The sequence below is a fragment of the Palaemon carinicauda genome, chromosome 22 (genome assembly GCF_036898095.1).
Source record: "Palaemon carinicauda isolate YSFRI2023 chromosome 22, ASM3689809v2, whole genome shotgun sequence".
NCBI lineage: Eukaryota > Metazoa > Arthropoda > Malacostraca > Decapoda > Palaemonidae > Palaemon > Palaemon carinicauda.
In genome coordinates this window covers 7226581-7252000 of record NC_090746.1, presented here as the reverse complement: position 1 = coordinate 7252000, position 25420 = coordinate 7226581, and the positions used below count along the sequence as shown (strand labels likewise).

At 37.6% G+C, this 25420-nt stretch overlaps 1 protein-coding gene across 1 annotated transcript in view; it reads left to right on the top strand.

The window, feature by feature from the left end:
* The window catches only part of LOC137616312 (uncharacterized), a 91285-nt gene extending 66746 nt beyond the window's left edge, over positions 1–24539 (top strand). The window contains exon 6 of the mRNA XM_068345959.1: positions 12686–24539. Within this exon, the coding sequence (XP_068202060.1) occupies positions 12686–12902 (217 nt within the window). The 3' untranslated portion in view covers positions 12903–24539. The remainder of the gene's footprint in view (positions 1–12685) is intronic.
* The last annotated feature ends 881 nt before the right edge of the window (positions 24540–25420 follow it).

Sequence of the window (25420 nt, the reverse complement as noted above, 5' to 3'; positions counted from 1 at the left end):
AAACCCAGAACCCTGCGGTCGAGGACTCCAGGTTTGAGTCTTTCTCCATCTCTTCCCTTCAGGGCGTTTAGTCGCTACCTGGAGAGAACTCAGTTCTTCAGGCTGCAGATTCAAGATTTCTTTTATAGTGCTGGTGGGATTAAAGGGGCCGGCTGGTATGCCAATATATAGGGGTATAGGAAGAAAAACACAAAATCCTGAAAAAATTCACTGCTTCGTATGGCAATGGAGAATCCGTATACGAAATATTTTGTCAAAATTCCTCTTACTTTCATAGTTACAGGGTAATTAGTAAAAGTAACCCAATAAACCATAAATATTGTTACCTACAAGAAAATGCAGTATTTCTTCTGTCATCGTAAATTTTGATAATTATTACATTTTAATATAAAACAGATTGTGAGCAATGGCATCTGTATAGATTCCATGAGTCACAAGACGATGTATTACATGGTAATTACACCCTTCGGCCCTCAGTCCTAGCACAAACCTCATAAAGAGTACACATTTGAGTTTGACCTCTGACATTCACTTGTTTTTATATGTGTTTGTTTTGGTTTCGGCAAGAATTTCATCATGCCGAAGAGGGAAAGACAGTTTCAACATATCGCTAACATAGGAAGAAGAAAATTCGCTCTAATAAGAGTTTAGAAGCGGGTAATATCGGCGACATTAGCAGCGTTAGAGAAGGGGAGAGAGATGAAGGAGCGACTGTCTCGCCGAAAGAAGCAAGGTATTGAGCAAAGGGATCTTCATTTATGATTAAATTATAATAAATAACGTTGTTTTGATTTATTAATATCCATAAATAAACAAAATTCATAATAATCATGATTTATTAGTAGAATCTTTGTAAAAATACAAAGAAAAACAAAAACTTTGAACGCCCGTATCTCAAAACTATACTTATTGACCTTCAGATTAGATCTTCTCCCTTAGTTTTAAAGATATAGCATAGAAATTTGGTATATAACTTAGACATTATAAAGCAATCAAATGTTGCCCTTTTTTTCCAATTTTTTTTTTCAAACTTTTGTCCTTAATTTTTTCCTAGATTTTTAGGGTTTTTTTTACCATAATGAAAAGAATCATATCTAGCCAAAAATGACTTTTAGAAAATAAACTTAATTTGATTAAAGGTCTTCAGCAGGTCTATATAGGGTAGTAATCCCAGATCTTAATATTAATTATCAAGGGAGGAGATAGAATTTGAGAAACACTCATTTTCAGAATAAATTACCCTGGCATCGCAAAACCAGAGAGATGTCTTAAGTCACCTTATTAAGTAGTATGAATGTCAAAGTCCTGTCCTTAAAACACAGTATTAGCCTGCTGGCCACCTTAAAAAGATTTCGAAGAACACTATTTCCTTCTGGCTTTGTGAAACCATTAAAAGGCTATATTCCCAAGCAGAGAATTCTAATGATTCAACTTCAGTACAAATCTATGAAGTCGTAGGAACCGGTCAGTGGAGCAAGTATTAAAAGCCGGAGTTTGGAAACGTCAGATAAACTTTCTAGCTAACTATGTACGGGATTACATGCCAAATCTTTTAACACTTTTTCACTTGGGCCTGTGTAGCTGCTCAACGGGTTGTGTAATGTTCATAGTTCCTTACGTGACAAGAAGCATCTCATCTGAGATAACGGTCGCGATGCTAGACTAAGATAAGCAGTAGAGTGTCTGGCCCTTTATCTTGCTTTCCTTCCCTTTATTCACTGAATCGGACGTGGATGCTGATAAGCTTATCACACCGAGCACTGTACTGCAATAGTATAGAAGTATCTCTCCCACCCTCCTTTATAAGGGAGAGAATGCTTTGTAAGTAGAACCCATTACTTATATTGGCCCTTCATTGACAAGACACCCTTATTGGGATAGAGGTCCTTCCATGAACTTCTGACCATAGACCGAGATGTAGCCTAACCTCTGAAATCTTTATTTAAAGTTAAAGGTGGCAGGAATTATTACCCCACACCACCTACTATCCAGTGGTGTGAAATCCCAGGATTTCAAACACTGTTATTAAAGCTTCCTCTCACCTCATGACGAGTCTCCTATTAAAGGACAATGGTTTGTATCCATGTTGGAACTAATCTCAAATTTTAAAAGTTATTTGTATTTTTCCTAATTATACAAACCTAAATCCTTTAAGTCTCATTTCCTACCTCAACCAACCTGTAAGCTCTAGTTGAAGGTTGAAGTGGCGTCTCTGTGTGCTGATTAGGGGCGGTACTTTCCCTGCCACCAGGCAGTAACCACCAACACACCTCTTTAAAACTCTAATAGCCAAATTCCAGCCACGCTGAAATCATATTCTTATAAAAGAACTCATTTTTTTAGTTAGGAAAAATACAAATTACTTTTAGATTTTATGATTTTCAGGATATCCAGAGCTTTACAGGTTGGTCTTGGGAGAGGTTGTTCATTAAACACTACGTGAAACAAATCCAAGCAGTACAATATTTATTTCTAGTACTTGGCTTGTTCGTGACCCCTACGGGGGTAACCCAAAGAGAAGGACCAATACAGCCAGTTCCTTTAGGAGATGCTTGGTGATAGGTATCCGGTGTGCTCCGGAGTCATCCCTTATTAAGTGAAAGTGAGACTTGTTAGTTTTTCTTTCAATCTATACAAACATGTGTAAGTAGTTGTATGTTCTTGCTTGGTGGTAGACAGTTGTCCTCAATGGTGTACAAGTCTACTCAGTTAATGCACTTGTACTAGTCCTTGGAGACTGTACAGCACATTAACCCCCAAAATTGGTTTGTTCCAACACAGAGACTTACCTCGAACTACTTTCTTAGGAGTTACCTGTAATCTCCTCTCAACCGACCAGAGTTTTGTGTAGTATACCCTACCTCCGTTTTCTATGGAGGACTAACCCAGGAGTAAGGAGAACGTGCCCTGAGGGTAGACCTGAGCTAGGTCGGCGTTAGCTTGGGTCCCGCTAGTCAGTAAGTTCTCTGGTCGTGTCGTGATACCATCACGCCGCTCTCATTCTCTTGCGACCCTTTGTGTCCCGACTCGTGTGTCCCACATGGTTACCGCGTGGTATCTCTGTGCTTTTCCCTCGTGTTCTCGCGTGTTCACTGCCTTTCCTTGTGTTTCCCAAGTGAATTCCTTGATTATTCCCTTCGTACCTGTGTCTTGTGGTTGTGTGCGATGGAGCAGATCCGCCGTTGTCCTGGGCCTAGAGCCGGAAAGTCGTGTGAAGCGTTCCTTTCCAAACCCGAAGTGGACCCTCATTCCCTTTGCTCTTCCTGTAGAGGCAGAGTGTGCTCGCCGTCGGATATGTGCGATGAGTGTGTTAACTGGAATGAGATCCAGTGGGTGCGTTATGGCACTAAAAAGAAGTAGTCGTCGAAACGTTCGCCCAGGAAGTCTAGCATCTCTTCGCCGTTACCGTCGCCAAGTGGACGGTCCGACGGGGCTTCTGTCTCGCCTTCCCCTACCCAGAGTAGGGGACGAGGTAAGTCCGTTGCGGGGAAAGTGCCGAGGGCCCTTCCCCGAAGGGCAATTAATTTTCACTTGGAATTGGAAGATGTAACTGTTGCAAGTTGATGTACAGGTAGCTTTGTCTCTAGCTGAAGCCTTGGTTCTAGTTTGATGTGTCACCCATAGCCAGACAGTTTCAGCATTGGAGGTGCTTTATTGAGTTGAATAGTCCTTTAACTTGAAGGCCTCTCTTATATATACTGATTCCATTCTTTACACGGTTATACACTGGCCCTAGGGCAGGGGGAAACAATATTTCTTTGGTATTTATGTCTTATTGGATTTCCTGTTCTAACCTTTAACAGGAAAGTCCTTGGAGACCAAACAAATAGGTCTATCTTTCATTAAAACCATTTAACTGTAACTATTTCTTGTTTTTGGTATGCTTTTATGTACTGCGCTGTAATTTGATTTTGTAACTTTGTGTAAAATTGGCCCACAATAGTATTTTTGGGTTGGAACCAATTAATGTTATTTCCATGCATTATGGGGAAAATTGATTCGGTATTTGAACACGATTACGGAACACATCAAGAGGTGCCACTGTATTTCAGTTTGCTCCAACACCTAATACAAACCCTTTTGCTCTTTATTACGGATATATTACTTAGCCAAAAGCTGAAACTAGTCATAAACTTTTTAGCAAGGTATAACAACCCACTGCTAGTTAGCAGGGATTCGACCAACCACCCCGCTCAGGCACACACTAGTTATATGACGTCACTTTTGCTTTTGGCATTAAACTGGCTATTTACTTTTTTCTTTTTCATTTTACAGGGAGTGATCATCTTCTCATTGGGAGCAGTTCGGTAGACGACAAAAGACGAAATCTCTACTTTTTAATCCGGCCTCTCATTCCCTCCCTGTTGTCTCTGCGCTCATTTGGTCTCCTCCGCAGGACAAAAGAGTAAGAGCGTTGACTGACTGATCCCCGGATAATCCTTAAGTGCAGACACTATCATATCCCCTAGCAAAGCAACGGGAACCACGTGGAAGTCTCTCCCGTTGCCGCAACTCTTGACTTCCTTGAGGCTTTCGGAAGCGCTACAGTTAGGGGCATAGCAGGAGCACACACCTGCCTCCCCAGGGGTTGACCACTGTCTTCCCCTCCGAGACTCTGAGGTGGATGACCTTCCAGAGCTTCTTGTACCCTTAGCTGCAGTGCCCTTTGTATCTCCCTCTACCATTTATTCACTTGGCTCCAGCACATGAACATGAGCAGTTGCAGACTGCTGCTCCTCGGAGTTAGGTGATCCTTTCGAGGTGAACCCAGAAGCTAATCACGGTCAAACTTCTAAGCTTGCTGATTACTCGATGCACTGTCAACCTGAGTCCACTCAGCGTGCTGAGGTCCCACAGTGTATGAAATATTTAGCTTCTCCATCCAGTGTTGAGCTCCTTTCTCAATCACGAGCTAGGCCCTACTTACCTGAGGGGTCCAACCCTGGTTTTGGAAACAAGTGCTCAATTCATCGATGCCTCGTTCCAGCTCTTTGGAGCACACAGATGGTGATGCCTGCCAACCAGTTGTGGTCTTTGCCTCTCCCGTTGTGCCCCAGGTCACATCGAGTCTCGTGAGCCATAACCCTTCTGATGTTATTGCCACAGATGGTGATGCCTGCCGACCGATTACGGTTGTTGCCTCTCTCATCATGCCCCAAGGGCACAACAAGTCTTGTGAGCTATGACCCTTCGTGGTCGTTGCCGCAGATGGTGATGCCTGTCGACCGCTGCCTCTCGCCATCACAAAGCTCTCTGAGCTTTGTGAAACCAGGCCCTTCAGGACCTCTGCATCGGGCTTCCTCCCCTTACAGGGAAGAGCCTGCCTTCCCTGCAGTGTGTCGGTACACAGGAAAGCCTTGTCAGCCTTGCTTGCCACCTTCCAAGCATGTGCCTCCTCTTGCAGGAGCATGCAAGGCTACTCCCCAACATACCTGCGGCAACGTTGACAAGTGCTTGTGCTACATTTCACGCAGCTTCGGCATGTGAACGCACAGACCCTAGTCTCGAGAGAGTCTTGCACAGTGTTGCACACCCAGCCACTGAGCATTAGTGAAGTAGGTAGGCGAGCTCCTTGCTTACTAAGGGGTTATTGCCTCAGATGGGGATGCCTGCCGACCACTTGTAGCTGCCGCTTCTCACCATCATGCCCCCAGGCCATAACAAGTCTCATGAGACATAACTATGCAGGGTTATTGCGGCAGATCTCCACTCCCTACGGGATAGAGAGCTCTATGGAACACCCTCATGGTGATGCCTGCCGACCACTTGCTATCACTGCCTCCCACTATCGTGTCCCATGGGGCAATCCTTCAGGGTTATTTCCTCAAGCTTCTACTCCCGACAGGATAGAATTAGTTTGTGCTTATGTTCACGAGCGATGGCAAACAAGTGTTCGCTTACAGGTGCAGTTTGATACACATTCTCTTGTCCCACCTGGAACCCCTACTGCCGACGAAGGTTTGATCACTTCGCCAGCTGCATGCGCTCCTCGCGGCGCATGCACGCTAGTGAACATGTTCACGATACTAAAGCTCGGCAATGATCAATTCCATTTGAGCAATGACATTGTGCATCGTCATACACACATTATCCCGCAAGCAACAACACGAACTACCTCGGGTGTGCTCACACACGCAAACATGTTCACGATGTTTAAGCTCATGTACAATCACATATCCTGGGGCAGGGGAGTTTCAATTTGACACTCGCATGTGGGGAGCTAGTCTTTTCTCTTGGGAGGGAACAATCGAAGCTTATTCCATTTGGGAATTGAGCATTTATCAATGTTCTCTGATGAAGTTTTCGCGCAATGAACTATTCAGGTCACTCTTGGATCTTTGGCTTGCCCCGGGTACCTATCACAGGGGATTCCAGCCTTATTATTGGGAACATAAATACATTCTATAGAGTTAATTTTTCTGTTAGTGATTTTTGGTCTGTAGCTGGACTTGTGTACACAACTGCCTACCTGGTAAATGTGATTGAAGGTACTTTTAAATCTTGTCCTTTGGAAGTACAGTAGTAGCTTGCGGCCGATCATTTGCTTTAGAGTTTTGCTGTAATGCCGTTATCCGCTAGAGATAGTTGGTTACTCATGTGTTTACCGGTCCGTGGGCAAACATACACGACCAACTCCCATCCTAGTGAGGGCAGTTGGAGGACAAGGTTTCTTCATCTCTTTACAGAAACAGATGCTTGCAACCTCTCGGCACCCTTAGGTACTTAGATGGGAATTGTCCTTTCACTTGAGAGTCAAATGATGCCTGTTCCCCTCACTTGAACCATCTAACCCTTCTCGGTTTTCAACTGACACAATCCCCAAGCGCTACTGACTGTCCTACAGAGGTAGCCACAAAACTCTGCTGAGTTTTGGGGAGTACTTTAACATCTGCCCCAGTTTCAGATGATATTGGAAGGGAAGATTAGTTGTCACCTGAAAGAGTTGCTTGTACAAACTGTCTCCCAATTCCTCGATTCATGATACGAGCCATAGCAGGCTGAGATCGCACTTCAGGGAGTGAAGTAAACTGTACCACCTGCACTAAGGACAAGTGGAAGTCAGGATTGCTCCTGCTAAGAAGGGCATCCCTGTCACTTGTCTTGCTGGGGAAGGATGCCGTGGAAGTAGGGGATAAATGAGAGACCCTAGGGTCCTATTCTTTGATGGTCCCAGTCCTCTTCACCGGGTGACACATCTCACTTCTTTTTCTGTCTCCTTCCGTTGACTTGACATTCAGTGATATTGACTACTGGTTATCACTGGAGGTTATCCACCAATGATGTACCTAAAGTCATCCTTTGAGAAATGATTTGCCATTATGGGGTGCGATGTTCCAACCTATGCTTAACCCCTCAAGTGGTCACAAGAATATTCACACAAGGTGCAACTTGGGTCAGTGCCAACGCATCCACCCTCCTCATCCTTTAAACGAGTCGTTGATTTTAGCAAACTTGGGTAAGAGGTCTATCCGATACTGAGTCAACCTTATTGATTTTGCCTCATTTTGGGGGTTTAGCATAAAACCGGTAGAGTTCATCCTTGCAACCTTCACAAGAACTGGCATATTTAGAAAGGCAAATACTCTAAAAAAGACAAAGTTACCCCATCCAATCTAGAAATAAAGACTCTGGGATGAGGCATGTCCCTTAGTCATACCAAACTTATTACGACCGCACCGACAGCTGCACTTAGTGGGGCACCTGAACTCTCGAGTTTTTCTGGTCCATAGCAAAAGTCTTAGTTTTAGTCCCCTCTAATGGGAAGTGAAAACCTTTCGTTATCAGTAGGGACTCTGCAGGCTTACGAGTCCAATAGCATCAGTGTAAGAGAGTCCAGAGTTGGCATGTAGAGATTACCAACCTCCTCAGGGGATTAGACCTTTTCTCTACATCCCCGCATTCGATGTTCTTGGTGGATGCATCGAAAGAAAGGGGGAACCTCACCTGTTGCAACACATAGCCACTGAGCTATGGTGTGACACCTATCAGCAGTGCCACACAATTTTTCTTGGATTTGAGCTCAGTGTTGCTAGCTCCAAATTTTTCCAATAACTCCTTTCTTGTCATGTCATAGTGTTTGTATCAAAGCACAATGGTAGTAGAATACCCAGAACACTCGGACAAAGATATTCTTTGCACGACTACTTTCTGTCTAGACGTTAGAAAAAGGACTTGGATGTGAGACAATTGCATTCCCCTTTGCAATTCAATTCAGTGTGTGCAAGGAAAACTTCCTTGCGGTCAATATGAGCAGGCGGACTAGGATAGTGGGCTTCAAGGGACCTTTCTCTTCCTCTTTTAGTCTTCTAAGTCTTAACAGTGGCGGGAGGTGCGGACAACATGTCGATTTAGGACGTCTCATTCCTGAAAGTTTCTGGAGTACTATTAACCAGTATGGGGTAACCAGGCACCTCTATTAGAGGCCCTCTGACATCCGAGGGATGTCTGTGTGATTCCCCCTTCTGTCTGGTGAGGAGAATCATTCTTAAGAAGGGCACTGACAGATAGGTTGATGACCCTGATAACTACACAGTGTCAGTAAGCAAAGTAGCACCCAGACTTTCTACTACTGTCTGCAGAGATATTGAGAGAATTTCTCTCCATTCCCGAACTGCTCACCTCTCATAGAGGTTTGCCACAATCAGTCATGTCCCTACAACTTCTCATCTGGAGGGTATTCAACATCTCTCTCAAAGAGGCTTTTCTCGAGTAATAGCAAAAAGGATGGCTGGATACCACTGTAGGTCGTTTGCCTCCTATTAGGCGAAGTGAACTATCCGCTAAGATTGATGTCGTGTATAGAGGCCTGGCTTTGCTCAATATCTCTTTTCCCGGGGCAGCGAAGCTAACTGTACCTCAGGAAAGAAATACCATGCTCAGTCTCGACCTTGACGGAATAGAGCTTTGCCTTTTCATTTGAACGGAGTCAACATTTCCTCGATGGAACTGTCTCTGTTCATACAGTGTCGAGCTTACTGTTCCTCAATCAGAAGTTAAATCACCTCCTTGGAGCTTAGTTCTTGTACCATGCTCTCGGAAAGGAGCACTTCATACCGCTAGTCAGTCCTCATAGCATGACTTAACTCATAAGAAGGCTTGTTCCATCTCGCCTTGACCTCTTCTTTGAGAACCAATGAAGAACATGGTCTCTTCTATGACATAGCTCAGCCAGGGGATAGTGGTCAGGTAACACTGGACTTCGTCTCTGAGTTTCTTGCCAGGATTTGGATTCTATCCTTTTGAATGGAAAGTCTCCATACTTCATCCATTGGCCCAGATCAGTTATTACTATTTACTGTAAGAGTGCTGAGGCATTATCTTTAACTATCTGCAGGAGCTAGCCCACAGGTAAACAAGCTTCTCGTGAGCACGAGCATGGCCAGGAAGAGAGTCGCCTTGAATACGATCTTTTCTTAAATTCGCCTAGTCATAGATCAAACTGGAATCCAGACTCTCCGCCACAAGATCGTAGACCCAGAGCTCATGATGTTCGGTACATTCCGAGCTTTTAAAAAGAACGTCTCTGTGACGCAGGTACTTTAACCGGGTGTTTGCAAGCGTCAGACAACCTCCAAATCTCACCACCTGCATGACAACCTACAGGAGCCTGGATACCTTCTCCATAGGCCCTTTGGTGCCTGCATAAGTTGTGGTTTAAAATACCTCAGCTCCTGTGCAAGACAAGTAGCAGTCGGTATAGGGCAGACATTACTCTGGGTTAGTCTGGGATGAATGATAGAGTGACTGGCCTCTTCTTCCTTCATCTTCCCCCTCTCTTGGTTTGCCAATACCTGTCCCCCTGTAGCTGTGGGATGCCTGCAGTCAAAAGTGATATCGTGGAACCAGTGTTTCTGTGAGCAGGGTTGCTGGTCTACCCTGCCGCGAACTAGCAACGGGCTGTTATACAGTACCTCGTTAAAACGTTTGTCTAGTTTTAGCTTTCACTGAAGTAATATATCTATTGTAAAGAGCTCAAGGTTTGTATAGTTAGAAAAGATACAAATTATTTTTAAATTTGTCATATTTACCTGAAATTCATTGGTTTCCTTCCCACTTACAGTGTTTTGTTGTTGCAAGTAGGCTAATACAAAACGGGAGAGTATTAGGTCATGCTTTAATCTAGATACCGTCATCAAGCTGTAATTTAGAGACTACAGAGTCGGCTGTCGCATTGAGATTGTGGCTATTCTTCTGTGTTTTAAATTTTATTATAGAAAAACTTATTCTTCAAAGAAGTAAACGCTAACAAATTTCATGCAAGTATTGAAAAGATCTAATTTTCAATAGAAATATATTATTCATAAAATAAGATTGTTCCAGGAGGTTTTATATATTTTTTCATAATTTTATGAATTTTCATCCCTCTTGTTTTTACTGTTTGATACATTTCCTCCAGAAACATGATGGCGAGTATCACTATTGAGACTTGAATCCCTCAATTTAATGCTCTTTGGTCATAGTACATACATACATATAGCAAGGCACTTCCCCCAATTTTGGGCGGTAGCCGACATCAAACAAATGAATCAAAATAAAGGGGACCTCTCCTCTCTACGTTCCTCCCAGCCTGACAAGGGACTCAACCGAGTTCGGCTGGTACTGCTAGGGTGACACAACCCACCCTCCCCCGTTATCCACCACCGATGAAGCTTCATAACGCTGAATCCCCTACTGCTGCTACCTCCGCAGTCATCCAAGGCACCGGAGAAAGCAGCAGGGCCTACCGGAACTGCGTCACAATCGCTCGCCATTCATTCCTATTCTAGCACGCTCTCTTGCCTCTCTCACATCTATCCTCCTATCACCCAGACCTTTCTTCACTCCATCCATCCACCCACACCTTGGCCTTCCTCTTGTACTTCTCCCATCAACTCTTGCATTTATCACCTTCTTTAGCAGACAGCCATTTTCCATTCTCTCAACATGGCCAAACCACCTCAACTCATTCATATCCACTCTAGCTGCTAACTCATTTCTTACACCCGTTCTCACCCTCACTACTTCGTTCCTAACCCTATCTACTCGAGATACGCCAGCCATACTCCTTAGACACTTCATCTCAAACATTCAATTTCTGTCTCTCCATCACTTTCATTCCCCACAACTCCGATCCATACATCACAGTTGGTACAATCACTTTCTCATACAGAACTCTCTTTACATTCATGCCCAGCCCTCTATTTTTTACTACTCCCTCAACTGTCCCCAACATTTTGCATCCTTCATTCACTCTCTGACGTACATCTGCTTCCACTCCACCATTTGCTGCAACAACAGACCCCAAGTACTTAAACTGATCCACCTCCTCAAGCAACTCTCCATTCAACATGACATTCAACCTTGCACCACCTTCCCTTCTCGTACATCTCATAACCTTACTCTTACCCACATTAACTCTCAACTTCCTTCTCTCACACACCCTTCCAAATTCTGTCACTAGTCGGTCAAGCTTCTCTTCTGTGTCTGCTACCAGTACAGTATCATCCGCAAACAACAACTGATTTACCTCCCATTCATGATCATTCTCGCCTACCAGTTTTAATCCTCGTCCAAGCACTCGAGCATTCATCTCTCTCACCACTCCATCAACATACAAGTTAAACAACCACGGCGACATCACACATCCCTGTCTCAGCCCCACTCTCACCGGAAACCAATCACTCACTTCATTTCCTATCCTAACACATGCTTTACTACCTTTGTAGAAACTTTTCACTGCTTGCAACAACCTTCCACCAACTCCATATAACCTCATCACATTCCACATTGCTTCCCTATCAACTCTATCATACGCTTTCTCCAGATCCATAAACGCAACATACACCTCCTAACCTTTTGCTAAAGATTTTTTGCATATCTGCCTAACTCTAAAAATCTGATTCATGCAACCCCTACCTCTTCTAAAACCACCCTGTACTTATAAGATTGCATTCTCTGTTTTATCCATAATCCTATTAATCAGTACTCTACCATACACTTTTCCAACTACACTCAAACTAATAGCCCTTGAATTACAACACTCATGCACATCTCCCGTAACCTTATACCTTATATAGTGGTACAATACACGCACAAACCCAATCTACTGGTACCATTGACAACACAAAACACATATTAAACAATCTTACCAACCATTCAAGTACAGTCACACCCCCTTCCTTCAACATCTCAGCTCTCACACCATCCATACCAGATGCTTTTCCTACTCTCATTTCATCTAGTTCTCTCCTCACTTCCTCCCTTGTAATCTCTCTCTCATTCTTTGGTCATAGTATATACAGTATAGATATTGTGTTTGAATCATTGTCATCCATTTATGTGGTTAGGAACGCAGTGAGTTATTTTCACGTTCCAAAGCTTACATGTTATGATGTCTTTTCTGAATGTAAAACTGATCAGGTGAATTTTTATACTCCATCAAAACTCTTCTTTGATTTTATATACGGCATATTGTGCTTATTGTTGATAAAATGAGACCTTCAATATGAATCTCAAACTAATTACATTCTGAGAAAATTACCTATACAGTAATTTTTTGTACTCAGAAAGTCAGTCTCTTATTAACTCCAATAGTGCTGACATTCGTGTTGTTGCTAACATTAGTGATGAGTAATGAGATTAGATTTAAGTCGCTCCTAATCGATGTACGGTATCGAAATTTAAAGGATTGTTATATCTGTTTCAGATGTGGAAATCAACCCACGCCCCTGGCCCTTCAGGAATTAGGTCAAATAATCTTAAACTTCTGGGCTGAAGCAAAGCAGCCATGTCCAAATTTGGTTTTTACTGTTGACGATTTGGCCCAGGTATTTTTAACTCCCAATGGACGACAGTTTCTTGACATAACTTCACGTCAGCTACAGCATTTACTTGTTATGCTTAAGGCTGTTTTACAGATATAGGGCGCTATAAATCGACATCATCTCAAGTTTTTTTTATTGCGAAGGGTAAGAATGATATACCCGAATTATTGAATTGATATCAATTTCTTGTAGTTTTGCCATTTTTGTTTTTCGGTAAATAAAATTAATCACTTCATCATTGTATTGATTAGGTTGGAAAGTTTTTTTTGCCATTGCAAGGGTTATGTGATTATTTTCCGTTTACTTTGGGTAGTTATTTAATCGATTATTTATTTGGAATAGCTTTCAACTCGGTCTTCATTTTTACTTTGTATTTGATATGAAATAGAAATGGATTAGAAAATATTATTGACCAGAGCAGCAGATTTCCTTCTCTTGGACACATTATTTCATCATAAGCTGTGTTTATTGTTATTTATTCCTATCAGTAGTACATGGAAAAAAAAAAATTTAATAGCTGACTAGGTACTTTGTAATGTGATTTTTATCATTTGCATTTAAGCCTTTCATTATCATCTGAAACACTGTGGGTGTTACAATTTTTTAGAAGACACTTTTAACACCAACATGTTACTTTGTGTTTATTGGAGGGTGCTCTTGCAGATTTTAACAGCCGTATGGATGTTTATTAGATCTGATCCTGTACTTTTCATGACTTAGAAATTACATTATAGATCATTTTTTAAAAGTGCAGCAATGAAATAGTTACATAAAAGGCTAGGGGGGAAAATTTATATTGAACATTTCCTTCAATTTGTATTTCTATAGGCAGTAGAACCTTTCTCTTCATATTTATGGTACAGTAATATAATTTGCAGGTTTTTGGTGAAATTAAAGGAGAGAATATTTAAGATTGTCTAAAGGATTAATATTTGTGTAAGATATCGTGTGATAAGCATTACTGAGATGATAGACTATGGAAGTTGTTTTATGTTATGTAAAGCTCATAGTCCTTTTTAAGGATAATTGTAGTTGCACATCTTTTTATCTGCTTGTATCTATGTTATTTGATATTTTGCACAAAAATATGCAGTTTTCTCTAATAAATACTTAGTTTTTGAAACTCTTCCCTGAGGACCAAAAATAGCTAAGAAATTTACACGTCTTAAACTCATGTAATGAGGTTTTTTGATTGTCCATAAGATGATAAAGGTTAGGAAATATGGATATATACTAAGTAATAGTACCAAAAAAAAATTATTGAATAATTTTTAAATTGCATGCTTAGACTAATCAAAGTGCTTGAGAAAGTAAGCCTTCAAGTAATAAAGTTAAACATACTTTTACGTGATTTACAGTGAGAAGGTATTCTAGACTGGAAGAAAATCAATTGTAAATATTGTTAAGGTTCTAAGTTGTCACGAGTTCTGTATTGAATGAGTGATGTAAGTGAATATACCAAAGAAGTTTTTTAGGTTAATCCTTTTTGCGAGTGATAATGGAGTTAGCAAAATAAAAAGGGCAACACTATAAGATGCAATAAACATCCTTTGAAATTCAAACGGAATTCAGTAGACATTTCATTAAACATTAGTTGCTCAAAGCTAGGTACAAAGGTTCAATAGAAAGTTAAAAAAGATAAAAGGACTCTCAAACACACAGGTGTTGAACAATTCCAGTCAAGTTAGAGATTTTATTAAATCAAATAAAATTTTCAATTAATAGGGCAAATTGATTCATATTTAAAACATTCAAAATGCTCTACTGCTTTCCAAAACCACCAGGAAACTGCTAAACTATAAGATGAACTATGCCTTTACACACTCATAGTATATAGAAACTGGGAGACACTTTTATTCTTTAAAGTATATCATCAAAAGGCTAGACACAGAATGCATTCCCTCAACTCTTGTTTGTTTCCTAAATTTGCATCTGATTCAAGGCATTCTCCATGTCTCTTCCATGATTTTCTATGCCTTCGTACAGGTCTTTGTCTTTTCACCTTGTAATTTACTATTCTTTTTACCAAAGACAAAGGGAGAAAAATGTATTTAGTATAAAAGGAAAAAGAGAAATAGATGTACAGTATGTATTTGTAGGTAGAGGGAGATAGAGGCCTAGAGGGCAAGAAAAATTAGGCCTTTGATATCAAGGAAGTGTAAAATAACTTGCAGGTTTATGGGTGAAATGCTGGTGAGCTTTCTGTTCAGGTATACGAGGTGACTTTATATTATGAAAGTATTACTGCACAGTTCATTTTCATCTTTCATATATTGATAAATGAATGTATCATCGAAATTTTTTTTTATTTTTCTCTGGAACTACCATGTGTTAAGGAGAATCTGTTATTGGAAAACAAAAATCTACAATAAACATTTTCCTTTAACTTGGGGCCTCCAAAAAAACCCCCCACAAAAGTCAACATCATATCAAGAATGAATCATGGATGAATCCGTGCGGAAAAAACTTATTCAAACAAAATTTCCTTGGCCTGAAAAGATGCTGAAATAGGGTGCCACACCATTGAGTTTGGATTATATGACCAAAGAATTCACAGAAATAAAAAATATTTAAGAATCGTCTTGTACACATATAGAAGAGCAAAGAAATTTAGGAATAGTGTGGGTTTATAGAAAAGTTCTGAGTAAATGTAGGTTTTCATCAGTTGTCTCCTTAAAGCACGTAACTCTTTAACAATGTCAGTGTAGTATCCCAGGTCATATGAGGTCTTATACCTTGGCAAAGAATTTTACAGATAAAAAGGAAGTAGGGACGCTCAGCAGAGTAGAGAAGAGTGATGGAAGACGGCGTATTGAAAATCAGTAGGAAAATGACCATGTACCTGAGGTTTGATAGAAACTTGAATGGTGAAATTACCATGAGAGAAGAACAGAAATAGTCAGCCTAAACCTTTTTATGTCAGCTATTTCCTGTATTCTGTCTTCCAGAACTCCCATCAGGTCAGGTTTACATCTGTCCCCTTTTCCGTGTAAAGGAAGACAGAGTTCAGGTACTTGAAATTGACATTGACAGATAGTTATGACTGGAGAAAGTTATCAGGTGTATTGTATGATTTAGGGAATCTGATTGGCATTAACATAGAATATATAAAACAATGGTGAGATTATCAATGATGTCCTAGAACAGAGATGTAGTCAACAAAAAACTCAAGAGAAAGGTGGATGTTACAAAAATTATGTTGAGAATTTTGGGTGGAATGTTGAGAAGGCGGAAGAACAACAAAGGTGAGAGAATTATTAGATGAGGTACAAGAAGGTACATTTGAAGTGTTATGGTCATGTCATGAAATGAGCATTATGTGGGAACTAAAGTGATGTTAATGGATAGAAAAGGGAGGGGAAGACCAAAGCAATGATACATATATATCTACATTGGATAGGGATGATTTGGAAGCAAAAGATTTGACAGAAGAGATATTGAAGCGAATGAAACTTAGGATAGATGCCCAAAAAATGTCGACCTGGTGTAAAAATTGAAAAAGAATAAGTTGAAGGACATGTATACATAATGCAGCATATAAGAAAAACTGGAAAGTACAATCAACTTTGATATATATTTTAAAGGAATACTAAGGCTAGAGAAAATGTGTAAGAGGGATATTATGGTTAGAATATTTATACTGCATTGCACCTCAGTAGGCAAATTGTATCACAAAATACTGTACCTTGAAAAGCAGAAAATGTAAATAGAATCCATGTCAATTACTCCTATCCAAGAAGGACCTAAAGAGTAGACTTTGACCAGTCAGGGTAAGAAATTAGCAAAAGTGTGAGAAAATCTATTCATAAGTAAATTGTATGAAATTTAAAAGGATAAACCAAACGTGAAGGTTTATACTGTACACTTATATATAGTCGAAAAAGTGTGGAGTAAAAACTCTGTTGGTAGAAGATTTACAGTTAGATTCATCCCGTGTCACTCTTACTTGTCCTCAGACTTTGACAATTATTTCTTTATTGTGGACTGGGTTATATGTCACCATAAGCTTAACCTTTTTTGATTAGATCAAACGTATTTGTAGCATCGCTTGGGACAGCAGTATTTTATTTCTTGCATCTAATATGATTTAATGGTCGATAATACGGAATGAGTTAATCCTTTATAAAACTCATGATAGCACTGCAGTACTTTAAGTCTGGTCCAAAATGGTTACAAAGAAAGAAAAGAAGTCTGTAGATATCCTAATAAAGTGGTCTCATTCCACCATATTACTGTGATCAAGCCATATCAACCATTCTGTAAAGATATCTTTGTTTAAATGCTCTAAAATATTTGGTTAGAATCAATTATAATTTTGGATAAAATCTATTTATTTAAGACCACTTTTGGGTTATAGGGATTTATTTCTATCTGAAACTTTTAAATTAAAGTAAGGGAAATATTTACCAAAGTAGGAACTTAAGCTGAAAGCTTTGTAAGTCTCGGTACCGTTGTACGGAGAAAAAAAAATTCTATTACCAGACCTACTCCTTACTTTAGGTTCAGTATGGAGAAACTGCAAAATGTTCAAAAGCAGATATGACGTACATCCAGATTTATTTCATCAAAACGTATCAATATAGCCTTTATAATTGGGTGTGTCACCCTTATTGTATCACACATTATGGATGATTGAGGAATTAAGCTTTGTTAAGCTTTACGGTCTCCCTCATTGTTAATAAACTTTTTTCTTGAGGGTTTCCATATCACAAGAGGATTGATAACATTCAAGTTGGTAGGTACTATGATAAAGAATAATAACAGCTTTAGAACTGTGGAAATTGTACTTTATGGTTCTCAAAACTTTTAGTTTTTTATTGTAATCTCATACTTCATGTGTAGATGGTTGGTGTTATGGTGCAACCAGTCATATAAATTGTTTCAATATTTATTTAATGGTTGTTACAGTAATTTCATGTTATGCTCATCCTGTTTTGGTCTTTTCATATATCCCCATTCACATGGTACACTCAGGTACTCAGACTTGAACCCTCCACATGATTCTCAAGTACTAAAGTAGTTTACTTGTGCTACTAAAATTTATAGAATACTCCTATCTCTTGAGATATAAAATTTTTCTAATATTTTAGTTTATAGAGATCATTCACTTGTTCTGCATTGGATTGTTTGAGATATCACTGAAGTGTAAATAGTGTCTGCTGAGATGGAAAGCTGCTGTTGTGGTCATGCCATTGAATTATTCAAGAATATTTTGATATAAGATGCTAATAAAGCTACATAAGGGAATTATGCTCAATTATTACAGTTTAGAAATCACAAGAAAATTTGTGGATCATGATGAATTCATTCTAAAGAGTTCAGCATATGTGAGGTTCGTAGTATCGGAGTATTATTTTGACAAAACCTTTCAAACTAAAATCTTGTTCCGGGTGCTAGAGTATCAAAATTATTTATTCATTGCTTTCATGATTATGCTGTACTCTGATCCCAGTATGTGAGAGTTTTGTTTTCTTTGCTGGAGTTTTATTTAGATATTATCTTTGTTATATTTATGAATTAGCCAGTGCCTTGCAGTCCGTTTGTAGGCTATTTATTTAGTATCGTAGTCTTGCTGTCACAGTTCATTCATCAAATAAACCCACTGGATTCATTTCATGTACGTTTATGAGAAGTAACTCTCAAGTCAACTTTATAAGTAAAAATTTGAAAAAAGAAAAATACTGCTTCTTATTCCTAAATCATGACATATACTATATGACTCATGGTTTGTTTGTAATAATACCTTTTATTTCTCTTAGTTGTAGACTTGCATGCTCAGGATTGCATGTTTAAGAATGAAATACTGTATAGCTTTCTTTCATATGATGTAATATGAAGCACTTTGTAGGCATTAGTAGCCACTGTCTCAAGCAGAGTTCCCTGATAGGATTTCCCATTTTAGTTAGAAGTCTAAGTAGACTTTCATGTTATTGGTTTACTCAGCCATATTATATGGCAAACTGTTGGTCAGCAGACATCTCATTATAAAGCTCCTCTTATCTCTAATAAATATTATTTAGGTGTTCTTTGCACTGATCAGTAGAGGCCTGTGACACTTAACCAAACACATGGGAGTAGATATTTAGTGACCTATCTAACATGCAAATGTATTCTATATATAGTACAGTACTTTACTCATTGAATTGGGTTTAAATTTTTTATAGATATTTAGAGATATTATAGTTGGTGGTGTCTATAATTTGATTTGTTAATTTGGGAGCTTTAAGAAACTATGGTAGGCAAATTAAATGTAATTTTATTTTCTATTGCTATGGTTAATATTGATTAAGCTGAGAAATTATTATATATGCAAATATTATTTTACACAGGTCCATTGAAATATCAATGTTAGTTAAATGAGAAATCCTTCTTAATTCCACAAGAGGAATTTCTGATTAGTATTTGTTGGGTTTCTTACTTACAGTATCTCAGATATTTTTAATAAACCTGCTACAGTGAAACATTGAAACAATGCAAGATTATGCTACTTTATATTTCTAAAAGTAGTTAACAGTCTGGCTTAGGGCTTTTTAGCCAACTTATTGGTCCCCGCTGAAAGTGCATTATTTATTTTTTTTAATGTGCTTCGTTACCTATTTGTAGTGGTATACTTCATCTACTCTTTCCCTTGTCTTTGCTATAGATCTTCAGTCTTTCCATTCACGATTTTCCTTTTGATTTAATCGTTTACATATCTTGTGTTGTCACCAATTGTGGTATAAAACATGCCAAATGTTTTTTTTTTTTTTTCTTTTTGATTCAGCCATGAGAGTTTATCCAATATGTACTTGGAAATCTCTGTCTGCACTTCTATCCAATTTTTCACTGCTTTTGATGAGAATGTATTAAAAAAAAACTTCCACATCTTTCACGGTTTTAGGGAGTCAGATTACTTCAAACCTGTTTGAAGATACCACAAGTGCTAAATGTGGTGATCAAATTGTTTTTTGTTTAGAAATACAGTAATAATTTCTTCAATATTGTCTAAGTATGGAAACTTGCTCATCCCTATTTCATGATATAATTTCCATACTTGTGTCAGTATATATTAGGTTACTCTTTTGTAGATTGTTTCTCAGGTGTAATTTTTTATAAGTTCTAGTGAGCTGAGGGAAAAACACTTTTTCTATACATTCAGCTACCTCTTGCCACAGATACTAAGTGAACATTGAAATTCTTGTAACAGTAGCATTAATTCTGTTTGGCCGATGAATTCGGTTACTGCTTTTGTTTTCCGATAATTATCTTTTCCCTTTCAAGAGAGCAATCTATAGTCATTAGTAATCAAACCTTTTTCATCTCCTTCCTTGTTTTGTTTTGTTTACATGAGTTCCAGTCTAAATGAGGACATTTATATAGCTCCATATAAAAAACCTCTTACTGTATTTTGAAAGGCTGTCTTTGGCTTCTGTTTTGGTCTTTTAAAAATTGTTACGTTGAGAAAATTTGAATATAATATACTGTATATTAAGTTTAAAATCCCCTGCAGTTTCTCACATATTAAAATGGATGAATGAGGTTATCTTTGTCCTATTAGTCAGGATCGGATAGTGTTGATAATTATAACGTTCTCAGTAAATTATTTATAGGACTATCCAAATGATAGTTCAAAAGTTTCAGATAAAAATTAATCATGCCCAAACTTCTTTCTGGTATTCTTGCGTCATTCTTTATCACCAACGTTGTCTGGTTTATTAGTAATTATTATGTTGAATGGCTCTGGCTATGCTTTTAAACCATAGGTGTTTAGGATATGTTTATAAAGTTTGGATGTTATTTTATCTTATTTGGAATCATCATATGCAGGCTAGATTGACTGGGTTTTCTATTAAAAGGTTCACTTTGTTTAGCCATATACAGTATATATATATATATATATATATATATATATATATATATATATATATATATATATATATTTTAGAATACTGTCTTTAATATATTTTCAATTAATAACTTGAGATTCTGTCTGATTTAAATCTTCATCTGCATCTTCTATGATCTTGGATGTCCCTGTGCTGGCTGAATCACTTTTGTTCATTATTTGAACTCTGCTTGATGGTGTAGGCTTACAAAGCCTTGTGTTATAATAACTTTTTCTTTGATGCTTCTGAACCATGAGTCAAATAACAATTGATTAAAGGTAGATAGTAGAACAAAGTTTTTCATGTTCAAGGAACTAGCAATATATATATATCTATCCATGTTTTTAATTTACAGTATATATATCTATCTGGTTTAGAATTGCTTGTTGATTTTATAATTTTCTTTTTATCATATGTTTGCTAGGAATAATGTATATTGTTATTAGTTTTGCTTGAAGAACTGGGCTCAATGGATTTCCTATATCATTTTGTTATTCATTTTACGGGCTAGTTGGTCACTCAGAATATTCTTTTTTGTTGCATATTATATAGGGCTCGTTTAATTCTTCCGTAGCCTCTAAAAGCAAGTCAAAATTGAATATTTCTTAAGCCTTATTCATGTCCATTAATGTGTTTTGCAAGTTTTTTTCACAAGAAAAAATTCTTGGTTTTAGTTGAAAAATTTCTTAGTTTTAGTTGTCATTGTGTATCAACTGATTTCTTGTGTATTCGTTCATGATTGCTTTGGGGGTCATTTGTCACTTGGATTTAGAACCTGAATTTTAAAGATCCATGTAATTTCTCTAATTTTATATAAAGCATAATGTAATATAACAAAATAAAAATAAAAGTTAAAACAAACTGTAGATGAGAATCTTGTAGTTTAGGATATTCATAGCATATGTATAGTATCCAAACTTTTATTACGCTATGTAAACAAAAAGCTGTTAATATTTTGGCATATATGACAAAGGCAGTAGACCATGAATTATACCACTAATTAGAATTTATTTTGGTGCTTTCATAATAATTTACATTTGCTTTGTACTGACCTCATGGTTACAAGTGAAATGATTAATTTCTTGGCTGTTTTGCAAGCCATTAGGTTAAGAAAGTACAGATATGTGTATATACTGCATTGATTACATATAATAGAGTTTAGTGCTATACAGATTTTGAGAAAAGTGTATCTTCATCCTAATGTTTGGAATTATACGAGAACATGAATTTTATGTTTTCTTTAGATTAGTGATAATGACTAGTAAGTTATCAGTCTTCTTGGTCTTTACTCTTACAAAATGAAAAAAATAACCTCGTCTCCAGAACAACTGAGATTATCTTTTCATTCTTGCGTTCATCCTTTGTATAAATCTACTAAACTCTGGATAACAATTTTGAAATTTCCCTTTTCCCTTGCCATTTCATTATATATAGTTGAAATTTAAATGAAATTATGATGCCGTAAGAATCCTTGTTTATGCAAATCTCAAATTTCTATTTTTTTCTAGATTTTTGTGAAAGAATTATAATGCAATACTGATCACTATTTTTACTGTTAACCACAAGGATGTAACAAAGATTTTGGTAAATATTTCATTGTGAGTCATTTTGTTGGTAATCATTGCAGTCGGTACAAGCAAAATTTTGTGTGAGAAAGCAATTGAAAATTGTTGTCTTGTGTTTAGTGTTGATAGTGTGTTAATAGTGTAGATTGAAAATATATGGGGAGTTATGTATTTTCCATTTGGAATGAGATACAGTACATGTAATTGTTAATTTAGGATTGTATTACTTCATTGTAAGCTATGTTGACTTTGTAGTATGATTTAATTACATTTTATTTTTTGTGACTTGATGATGTAGTCAAACAGTTGACATAAGAGAACTTTTTGAAATGAATGAAGAATTATTTAAATCAGATGAATGTGGTCAGTATGTGTTAATTTTGAGCGATGTGAATTTTCATTAGATTTTTGTTGTTGTTTCGGACACTTGGAAAATGAATGATGAAGTTTTGCAGGAAACTAAAAAAGAAAGTAGTTCTTATAAAAAGTTTTCATGTTGGCTTTGCAACTGAAATGTAGGTTTTGTGATAATTTATTTTAAATATTGCTCAATCCTGTACAGATAATTATGTTAAAGTCACTTATCATTAATGAGATTGAATTTGTGTGTCATCATTCATTTTTCTTTATAGTAGAGGAGTAAAAAAAAAAAATAAGAAATTAACTCTAGAAATGTATTGTTCGTGGAAGCACTCCAGTTGAAGTTACACCTGGGTTCTTTTGATAGATTTTTTCCAACTGTTTTGTTAGCTTTATGTTGTTTGCTCTTGGTACCCTATCATGCAATATTATTTTGGCACCTTTTCTTCATGAGTGGGGTCTCATAAACTCAGATTTCCTGTTAGCTTATTAAATGTTTTAGATTTTAATAGATATTTCCCTTAAAATTCTGAAATGTTAAACCATGATTGCTGCTTGTTGATAAATTGCTTGCAACATACAGTACTTTGCATTGAAAATCACTCTTAGGTTTTGATAAGAATAATAAAGTCTTCCTGTTTTGAATTATTCTTTTAATATTGGAGGAGCTTAAAATCTTTTTTTTACCCCTCTTTTGATTTGTCATTTTTCAAAGTCTTATCAAGATTGTTTTTAATTAACTTTAACTTCACTGATGCAAGTAATGAAAGAACTTTTGGTGCCCCTTAAGTTTTAGTGGAAATAGTTTTGAAACCTGTTCACTTTGCAATTATAATTATCATGAAGTCCTTAGAATTCTTGTTATTTAAGATTTATCCCAGGATGTCAATGTAAAATAATGTCACTGAAATGTAGATTTTTATGAAGTTGAAGCATTCAGTTTAATGACAATGGTATATAAGTTGAAGATTTTGTCTGCAATTGTTTGAGTACCAGTAGTTTTTAAGGTTTTGACTGTATTCCTGAAGGAAAGTTATCGTTTGATTTGATACCACATTTACTTTCACATATATATTATTGTACAGTCTAAGTGTTGTCATGGTAGTTTTAAAGATTACAAATTTTACTCTTGATTGCTTTAGTGCAGTATCATTTGGTTATCAATGTTAATAACACCAGTTTACCTCATAATGCAAAGTCATGGGTCAGTTCATGGAGGCTGAATTCTTGAGTTAGCTTTTCCAGTTAGCATTTTAGTATACTGTAGTTAACACGTTTGGTTGTTTGCTTCTACTGTTTCACATAATCCTATATTGTTGCAAGTAAACCTTGAACTGTAGTCCCATGCGGTGTCTGTAGAATTTGTAACTTCTGTACAGTCAAAGGGAAATGTTAACTAATATTGTTATACCTAATAAGATTCCTAAGGGTTCTCAATTTTTGTTGTAGAACATAAATTCTAGATCAACAGTTTGCTGTAGTATATACCCTTTTAATCTTGGAAGGTATCAATACTGTCATTGCTGTCGACCAATGATAATCACCAGTAATGCTCCATGAATATTATACACTAATAGCCACCCACAGTATTTCAGCTTGAAATGTTTGTCTATCTATGCTGTTTAAATATATATATATAAATAGATATATATATATATAAAGTATATTGATTAATAATGATAGGTTAGTATTTATTTTATGTTAGTGGTATTTCCTTAAGATCAATATAAAAGAAAAAATCTGAGTTTACTGATACTTGAATAATGTATTGGATAAGACAACCATATTGATTAAGACAGTGTACTGTATTTATGCTGTTCTAATTTAATTGAGAATTTTCATACATAATCCCTGTGAGTCTTGTACAAAGGTAAATTAAACGTCTGGAAGACCCTCGATCGTAATTGACTTGATATAAAAGAAAAATATATATATTTTTTACTTTTTGTAGTTGTTTCACTAACCCCTAACACCTCACACAGTGCACTGTAGGAGTTACCTAGAGGTCTTGGCAGCTATCCTTCAATTCCTATCTGCACTTGCTTTGTATCCTTCTGTTCCTGCATCCATTGGGGTAGCCTTTGTGGTAACATCCCTGACTGGGGTTCGAGTCCCACTCAAAATCGTTAGTCCCTTTGGTCGCTGCAACCTCACCATCCTTGTGAGCTAAGGATGGTGGGTTTTGGGAGCCTATAGGTCTATCAGCTGAGTCATTAGCAGCAATTGCCAGGCTTAACCTGGTCCTAGCTTGAATGGAGAGGGGCTTGGGTGCTGATCGTATGTATACAGTATATGGTCAGTCTCTAGGACATTATCCTGATTGCTAGGACAATGTTACTGTCCCTTACCTCTGCCATTCATGAGCGGCCTTTAAACTTTAAACCTTTAATGCTGTCCATTGTCTTCTGGCTTTCGCCAAATAGTGTAACTGTTGGGTTTTTCCCCAGTTGCTTTGGGGTACTGAATATCTTCGCAGGACCCAGAACTGGGCCTATACAGCTCAAATTCATAGATCCATTAACCCTTAAAACAGTCTGAAGAATGCAGTAGTTAGCTTCTCTTATAGTTTTTGATAGGGCCTAACCATCACTTTTTTCAGAAGTCAGTCAGTCCTGTCAGTAGTTGATAATTTATGAAAAGATGGTTTTGGCGACTCGAAGGGAGAAGATTTCTCAATAGCTGTGTTTTTTATTTGTCTACCATGTGAAAATTCAGTGTCTGTTTTTAAGTTGATATCGTCTATCAAATTTGCAGAAAATGTGAGTTGACAATAGTTCTGTGATTGCTTAGTCTGCATGATGTGTAATGCAAAAGTGAATATTTAGGA